The sequence below is a fragment of the Hypomesus nipponensis genome, chromosome 18 (genome assembly GCF_054491055.1).
Source record: "Hypomesus nipponensis isolate SF chromosome 18, ASM5449105v1, whole genome shotgun sequence".
Classification (NCBI taxonomy): domain Eukaryota; kingdom Metazoa; phylum Chordata; class Actinopteri; order Osmeriformes; family Osmeridae; genus Hypomesus; species Hypomesus nipponensis.
In genome coordinates this window covers 8866646-8875693 of record NC_140378.1, presented here as the reverse complement: position 1 = coordinate 8875693, position 9048 = coordinate 8866646, and the positions used below count along the sequence as shown (strand labels likewise).

Below are 9048 nucleotides of genomic sequence, written 5' to 3'. Positions count from 1 at the left end.
CTGCAGCATGTGAAGCAGTACTTTCAAAGGGCAGTCAAAGCACAAGAAACTAGAGCAGGGTTATGGTATCTGGGGCAGTTATTAATACCAGCACAGAGGTGGGTTCTTGGACTGTTTTATTTTCCATTGCAAATCGTGGTTATAACATAAGGGTGCTCAAGATTTGACCACGTACTTTCAGTCATAAAACGGAGGATTCATTAAAGCCTTTTTTTGACAGTACATTTGAGTAAAATATGGGTTATAAAATGGATAACTTATAAGATGATTATACATTGATTCAACCTATTTGACAATTGCTGTTACCTTCCTGTCATTATGCCATCTGACCCTTTATACTGCAACTGTCAAGATAGTATATTGCATCCTCAGAACAGCAACACAGGATCCATATATCAGTGGTTGAGAGTTCCAGTCAGTAACATTATCCCCAGAAATTTCACGATTGCAGTTCTCCAAAAAAGGTGTGACAAAACTGAGTAGAGATTATGTGTGTTTTGCATGCAAACATTGTCATAAAATGACAACTACCACACAGAACAGTAAAGAGATATCAACAATACACTATCAGTCCAGAGTCATTTACTCTATAAGCCAATAGAACTTGCATACAGCACACCAATTGTTTTTAAAAACTTTAATAGTTTAAGTTTTCCCATTTTTGCTCTTGTAAGCACTTTCCCCTATCTGACCCATTGAGCCCCTAGCTTCTCTGATACTCTGAATTCTACCCAATCCACAAAACAGTATTACCTTTATGATCAAAATAACTAGAAACACAAAACAAAGAACAAGTAGAACATGTAGTGGGGGACAATTAAAACAACTGTGAAAGCCAGACGAGGAAAAACCAGAACAAGGCATGGAGACTTACAAGGGATTTAAGAAACAAAAGTCTGGCAAACATTAAGGTCTACAGTTCCACAGTTCAAGCAGAAAAAAGAAAAATGACTGCTACACAAAATGGAGTGTTCAGAAACCTTTAACGGTTAATGCTCCTCAGACAAACACTGCTTCTATGGCCTGAGAGCAAGCTTGAGACATTCACTGTTAACACCTGCCAAGATGTTAATGCAAATGGTCAATTACATTATTTACAATACATGCAGATTACATGTTCATTAAAATAAGTTCTAAGACTTAAATCCCCCCCCCTAAAAAAAGATACTCTTGAGTTGAGTGAGGCTTTATGCAACAGATTTAAAATTTAACTTTTTTTTAAGCAATATGGTTGAGTAGAGCTCATACATTCAGGTTATACATATAATGATATCCTATGTACACAAGTATGTACAAGTATAAATAAAACCACAAATGATTGACCCACAAACAAGAATATAGGACAATGTTAATAAACACCCCTCAGTTAAAGGGACACTAAATAGAACAGGGATCTTGCTACTGCTAATTATTAAGGAATCCAGACTAGCAAGTGCTTATTTTGGGTAGTAGTAGATCACAACAGCACTGAAATCTGGGGAATAGGAAACAAATGCAATCCAACACAATAAGAGCACCCCCCAAAAAATAAAAAGCCCAATTATATTCTAGCTTGCTCTCAGGAACTAACTGTAAGCAAAAGACCACAGATCTCAAACAATCACTCAAATATTTCCCAACACAAATCCCACATAAAATAACATACTATAGCATTGTAAGTGATAGACAACCAAGATTATTGTGATAGAAAAGTTATTTTGATCATAGAGTGCCATCAGCTAAACAAGAGAATTCAAAGTCAGAGAGAAATGTGAAACGTAAAAGATTTAAAGGGGCAGTTTCATTTTAACTGATTTTCATGTTAATTTAAACAGGTTAATTCTACATTTTAAATTGTTTCCTAAACTGGAGTGTTCATAATGGGAGTGGAGTCTACTGGCAGACTAGAGTCAAGGGAAATTGTGTAGAAAAATATGGTAAATGTCAAACAAAAAATGCTTTTTACTCTCCAGATGATGAGTTTGCAAAAGCAACAAAGGTCGAGTTTGCTTAATAACTAGTTCCTTGCTGACAATACCTGCTCATTTATTTTTGTTTTGAGGGTGATAGTTTACCAATCAGAGATCTGTGCTATAACAAGGGTGTCGTGCATGTGCCTGTTCGTACATTTTGACATCTTCAAAATGTCCAGCCATGATGGGGAAACCTGTATTGCTAATGTATAATGTACATGTAACAAAAGAAATAGCTCAAATTAAAGTCCCTTTTGAGATTGATTTTTAAAGTGTACTGTCTCTTTGAATCCTTTTCCATTGGTATGGGGAGGGCAAGATACATATACATTTCCTCCTCCGGTTTCTTCTTCCCTCTCCTATTTTTTTTGTTCAGCCTGACTTGGCTCCCACCAGGGTCATGAGTCCGTCTGTGCTCATGGACTTGGGGCGCTCCAGGGGGAAGCCCAGCGCCCGGCTCCATACCAGCTGGGCCAGCACACCCAGGGCTCTGGACACTCCAAACAGCACAGTGTAGTAGTTCATCTCTGACATGCCATAGTACTACACAAGCAGGACATTGCAGAAGGCCGGGATGGAGAGAGAAGATACAGAGAACCAATTAAAAATGTTCGGTTGAGACTAAAGATGTCAAAATGTAACAAAAGGTCATGGGAAATTCACAATGTGTCTCTTACCTGCAGAAGAACTCCGCTGTGTGCATCTACATTAGGCCAGGGGTTCTTGGCTTTACCCTGCTCCAGCAGCACATTGGGTACAATCTTGTACAGCTGGGCCACCATCTTGAACATGGGGTCAGTAGGTAAGTGCTTGAGTGCAAACTCCCGCTGACAAGTGTACCTTGGGTCAGTCTTCCTAAGGACGGCATGCCCGTAACCTGGCACCACCTACGAAGTAAAGATAACAAAACTCACATGACGCCACAGCCACTGCCAAGACTCTAGCAGTAGGCTACAGTCTGCTATAACTATCAGTATGAGAGCTTAAAAGCCAGTGTCATGTGACTGTCAGGCTAGTAGATCCCTGATGACTAAGTCAAACAATGTCTTGAGGATACGAGGAGGGACTTTGCGTTTTCCTCCTACCCTGCCAGACTTCAGTGTGTTCCAGATGTAATCCCTCATCTTCTCATCCGACACCTCCCCACCAAGCTCCTTCTGAAGGGCTGTCAGCCACACCAACACCTCCTGTGGGTCGCAGAGGAAAATAGATCAGTGAGATATCATGTATTTTTCCTTTGAAATTAAATACTTTCTGTCAGTGTTGATATTCCACTGCTGTTGTAGGGTTCAAGTCTGGTTCCCACCTGGTTGGCCAAACCATGCAGAGGTCCAGCCAATCCATTCATAGCTGCACTGAAGGACAGGTAGGGGTCGGACAGGGCACTGCCAACAAGGTGACTGGTGTGGGCACTGACGTTACCGCCCTCATGGTCACTATTACAGGTATAGGCAGAAGACATTAAACTACATTAAATAAACATTCATTTTGAAACTTCTGACAGCTAGTAGGAACCCAAGACCAGACTATTCAAGGACACCATTTTGCAGTAATGTTCTGCCACAGGCAGCATATGGACACAAGAGGGCAGAGGAGAGTCCAGTGGATTACACCATATACTTATCGCTCAATTACTCCACCAACACTGACTTAAGTCTGTTTCAGTAAGTTAGGCCACCATAGTGCATTGATATAAACCCCCTCAAACAGCTTTCAAAATGACTGCATCTCCCTCTAATGGCTGAGGGAAGGTTGTAGTTTTACCTGTGGATGGTGAGGTATAGTCTCATCAGCTCAGTGAACTGGGCATCACTGTATCCCAGCATATTGGAAAAGTTGTGGGACCAATCCAGGCTAGAGTCGATGGCTCCAATGCTACTTCCCTCACGGTACAGGTTACGGTAGATCTTAGCGGCAACGCATGGCAACTTGGCAATCAAGTTCATGGAGTCTTCATAGGCAAACTGAAACACAGACAAGATGGTTGAATATACTGGTTGTGTTTTGTCCAATTAGACTCAATGGCACCAACTAAGGTGTAACTTGTGAGGAGATTCCCCACATCTACAAATGACCATTCTCACAGTTCCTTAAAATCTAAAAGTCTTAGATAAAAACAGGTCCTCTGACATTCTTTCCAGGTCTCACCTCCCAATACTTGGCCTTATTGACACCTTCAGAGTAAGCACGGGCGAAGGTACTCTCGCTGTTCAGAGCTGTGACGGCAGCGCTGAACTGAGACATGGGGTGCAGGTTGGTTGGGAAGTTGTCCAGCATGGTGACCACATGGGAGGGCAGAGCTGCCCGCTTGGCCCACTCTGACGACAGCCAGTTCACCTGGTATGGAAAGGCAGATAAGAGTGAGTTAGCAATACTGAAAATAACCACAATCCTGACAACAATAGCACCAAAGTCATCTCACCTGTTCCTCTGTGGGAACCTGCCCCGTGATCAGCAGCCAGAACAAGCCTTCAGGCAGAGGCTCTTGACCTCCTGGAGCCTTTGGCAACAGCTGCTGACACTCCGGAATGCTATAGCCCCGGAAACGGATGCCCTGATAACCAATACAAAAGGTGGAATGGGCCAAAGGTGGGGAGGCCAAGGTAAATGCATAGTTCTCAGTACTTTGTGTGGAGTCATGTTCTTCTAACAAAGTAAGGTTTGCCACCAAGAGTGCAGCTGAGCTAAAGCATGATGAATATCTATGTTTTTCACTGAGATCACTGGAGACTGTGGATTGTACTACTAGTCAACTTTTGTCATTCATTCATGCAATAAAAAAAGCCTATGGTCCATCGCAACGGCATAGCAACAATTCATCAACAAATCAAATGATTCTGTGGGCATGTGGGCTGTGACTTTAGTCATGTGTGGCATGAGACTATACCCACCTCATCAGGATCTAGCACTGACGTCTCGTACACCAGACCCTTCATGCCCCTCATTCCACCATAGACCTGCAAATGAAAAAGGCACAAATACAAGGTGAGCTGAAAGCTTGTGTCTGTGTGAGAAAAGGGTTCAGTAACTCCGGAAAATATGATTTTCTGGCACCAAGCAGTATTTTATGACCTCTTGCATGACTGATTAATTGATACTATGAGGATAGAATTAAGGAAACAGGGTTTCCCACAGAAAATGTGTTAGTCAAGGTGGTAGGGTGAGATTTGCTGATGGACCTCCTCCAAAAAGTTGTCTAGAAAAGAGAGACTGCCATTTGAATGAAAGGGAGAAAACTGTCAGAAACAAGGCGAATATCGACGTTTTTATTTTTTGACAACGTTGTCAAGGTGGCAGGCGTGTTTTGTTAAGGCGTGAAACCCTGGGAAATGATCATGTCTATCTTTAGAGCTCTAAAAGCTTTTTTGGACAAAAAGTCCATATTCCCACTGAATGTCCTTATTCTGTTTAATCCACACATTCAAACATAATTTTATATTAAGGCTACTTACCATGTCCACAGTGATTTGTCCAATATTGGTTTTCCCATACTGTTGTTTGAAGCTCTTAATCCTGCTTTGTTCTTTGGGAATAAGGTCTGAAAGCACATCCTTCAGATTCTGGAATAAAACAGAAATTATAACCATCAATTCACTCCTGTTTTATATAAACGTAGCATGTGGAACATGCACAGACACTTATTTGGATATACAAGACTGTTTATATTATCCTTCATGTACCATGACCTTGAGTCCTGCAGCTACTTACTGTTGATGCACTGGCATGCCTGGCAGCCACTAGGACACAAGTGGCATTCTAAAGAAAAACAAACACAAGTTAGTATGGATTATACTTACAGTAGAAAGAGGTACCAGTTTTTTTTTCTTTTAACCTTTCTGTACTATTATGTTACTGCAAAGAAATGCTGTTCCTTAATCATATGATATGAATATAGGCTGGTCCGATAGCCCTATTAGATTTGGTGAATTAAACATTGAACCCATTATACAATAAATGTAATTGTTTAGTTAAGCACTCAGCTCCTCAATTATATATGCATTCAATCCAAAAGGCTTATGAGTAAGAACATTAAAAGATCTAAATATAGGAGGCAGTGAGACACCATCCTGACTGAGCACAGTGACAAATTAGGCTACCTTTCCGTTACAAGAAAGCAATCTGTATACATCATGCCAAGCTTTCTTTAAAAGTAAAGTATTAGGAATATCTGTGATGTAAAAGCGGCCAGACTAGACCACCCACTGGGATAATTAGGAGTTTGCTTGTAGTGACACAAAATAATTATGCAAATTAATGGGAAGATGGAGTCGAAAGATAGCAATATTTTACAATGTGGCCTTTTCCTTTTAAAATATTTTGGCCATTATTTACATGATTTTGCCCAACTAATGAGTTCTGATTAGTGCTTTCCAAGGAAAGAAGACAATTGAAATTTAGCCCTTAAACACACTAATTAATTACAACACCTACACTACAGGCAAATGAATAAAAAAGCGAGCCAGATTGAATGGAATCAACTAGGTCATTGGATATGGGGTAATAAAAGTGCTTGACAAGAGGCCAATGATCTTGTGGCAGGAGGATTTAAACTCCAGATTGTCCCACAGGTCAATAGGAATGGGAGGAGTCACAGGGTCAAATGGATATCTGGATGTGCTCACACTGGGTGGTGACTCCACTGATGGTGTGTGGTTAAACCATAATCTTGCTGCAGTACAACATTGATCTGATAGATAGAGCATATAATGTAACAACCTGTTGCTCAAGTGCAAATATCATTCTTAGCCTCCACTTCCCTTACGGTTAAACTAAAGGCCTCAATTAGCCTAAGTTTGTTCTGCAGCCACATAGGTGGCTCAACAGTATTGACCTGTGTCTTTACAAAGACCTTAGAAAGCTTACATGATCATGAAAGCAAATCAATGTTGAGTCAATGTTTAGGGATTGGACAAAATAAGTAAACCTTTGACATGAGCCTACCTTCAACTGACCTTTAAAAGATAGCTCACTACTGGATGGTTAAATAATGGATGACTGAACACAATAAAAATAAATTAACTCCTTTGTGCAAATGATTGTAGCCATAGCTATATCGGTAAGAATGAATCCTATATAATTTAAGATACGAGTCTTTCCCACAACTAGGATACTACTTGCATAGTAGGCCTGTGTCCCAAATATATTTTTACATTATATACTGGTGTAGGTACAAATGACAAAATTGAGACAAATAATGGACAACCACCACTGTGTAAAAATTATAAGACAAGCAATAGGCTAGGCAAAGGCTCTGTTTGACAGGTAGAACATTCCAACGACCCAGACAAGGTGTCTGACTGGTGACTGACTGTTAAGAAGCCAATGTAGGGTGAGCGGGATAAAGTTCACTCATTCTTTTAGATTCTTCTCCAAAGACGGAGCAAGCTACATGTCAATGAAACATCTTCAGTTCAACTAACTCAAGTAAGACATGATCACACTGTCACAAAGTCGTTGTACATTGCTTGTGACTGCAGTCCAATAAGTGCTTGACAATTGTTAGGACCAAATAGATACCTGGGATATGGCAATACCAATATTCACTTAATTCCCAAGTAAGGTTTCTTCCAAACCCCTCATACAATTTCAAATCGGGGTACATTTGTCAGGTATTTCAGTCAGACAGGTGGTAAGGATCCACCACTTGCTAGCTGCTAACTGGCGTTGAGCGTACACCTGGCTAACCATGATGAGAACTGTCAAATGTTAGCTTGCTAGCTAGCTACTGTCTGTAGCACTCGTCGTACAGTAAACATAAGGGTCATGAAAGTTGTTAAAAGGCTTTCAAAAATACATTGGGGGTAGAAGAAATAGTCAACTTAATTATCAAGCCAGGGTATGTGTGTATATGCCAGAATAAGCGGCAATACTAGTAACACCAGACTTTGCTAGCTAACTAGAGCTAGCTACTACTAGCAACTAATTTACGTAGCCAGCACTATTGCAATGTTAGCAAAGAGTAACATACTAGCAAAAGACAGGTTAGCAAGCAAATGTTAACACTGACAGGTCATGGGGGACTTGTTTACTCTTACCTTTGAATTAAGGAGTCTAGGTGCTAACTTGCTTATCGTAAGGAAGGACATTTTGCCTGTAAGAAAGTGGTCTTTCTACTATTCTTTAACTAAGCCGCTACCGGTGCACCGCGGAGCTGGTTGAAGGTGCCCCTCCAGACAGTAGAGAAGCTGAAGGTTGAAAAGGGAGTAAGGCCCACAAATACGCATGTTCTTGATTGGACTAGGAATAGTGACGTGGAGATAGCATGCAATGTCATTTGGTAGCTGAGACTTCAGTTCTACCATTTGAAGAAATGATTGGCTAATGCAGATAGAGTGCACTTAAAAAGATTAGGCAGTTCTGGGACAAGACTCAGACAAGAGTGAAATAGAGTACAGCGACCTTGTCTGGTGATTCCGAGTCCCGGCAAGGTGTGCCAACTGAAAAATGATGGCGGTAGACAAGTAAACACGGACAGTGTTTTCACAATGCACACTGCCATGTTCTGAGCTCTTCTTGTTTGCATTCAAGATTTCAAACTGTCGAGAGCAACTTACTATTAGGCCTATAGCTGCTGCACTACCAGCACTATGTGCAGCCACATTTAGCTAAAAAAGTGCCTTTTACTTGGACACCTGGCATTCCTATTTTTGACACTTGCATAGTTCTCAGTACTTTTGTGTGTTCCATTATACAGTTACAATTAGACATCTCACAGTACAAAAACGTCATTGTGTTTTTGCATTCAGTTTGTGCTCCATTGTAGCCTATTGACGTTTTTCAAGATAAGTGAGACAAATTTTCAATTAAGTGAAATCATCAGACTGTGTCTGAATCGTTGTTTTGAAGATTATTTGTTGTTTCACAACTTTCTGGAGCTACTGCTCAGAGTTTGCACGGACTCTGGTCGACTGATCAAAGCTCAAGAAGCGAAGCTCTGGTGTTTTTGACAACCGCCACTAGATGGCGCAAAGGTAGCGCTGCCGCCATTTTGCGCTGTGAAGCACTTGCTGCTTTATGTTTATGATTTATGAATTTATGAATGTTAAATGAATGAATGAACGAAGGAATCCTGCAGCCTTATTCGTCATTTCTGTCG

General features: G+C 40.8%; 1 protein-coding gene across 1 annotated transcript; it reads right to left on the bottom strand.

Annotated features, from left to right (window-relative positions):
• Positions 1–622: 622 nt before the first annotated feature.
• cs (citrate synthase) lies at positions 623–8147 on the bottom strand. Its single transcript, XM_084680323.1, has 11 exons — positions 7988–8147; positions 5661–5708; positions 5405–5512; positions 4844–4909; positions 4375–4506; positions 4101–4289; positions 3717–3916; positions 3259–3388; positions 3038–3139; positions 2630–2839; positions 623–2495 (listed from the first exon to the last, which is right to left on the bottom strand). Exons 1-11 carry the CDS (start codon positions 8036–8038, stop codon positions 2325–2327), a joined length of 1407 nt encoding a protein of 468 aa, XP_084536449.1. The 5' UTR covers positions 8039–8147; the 3' UTR covers positions 623–2324.
• Positions 8148–9048: the final 901 nt, after the last annotated feature.

Excerpts from the sequence above, each read along its gene's own strand:
- cs (XM_084680323.1), bottom strand. The coding sequence starts at position 8,038 with ATGTCCTTCCTTACGATAAGCAAGTTAGCACCTAGACTCCTTAATTCA. Across the intron at positions 4,910-5,404 it reads GACAAATCACTGTGGACATG|GTCTATGGTGGAATGAGGGG; the intron begins GTAAGTAGCCTT and ends TTTCATTTGCAG. Across the intron at positions 4,507-4,843 it reads CAGTGCTAGATCCTGATGAG|GGCATCCGTTTCCGGGGCTA; the intron begins GTGGGTATAGTC and ends ATTGGTTATCAG.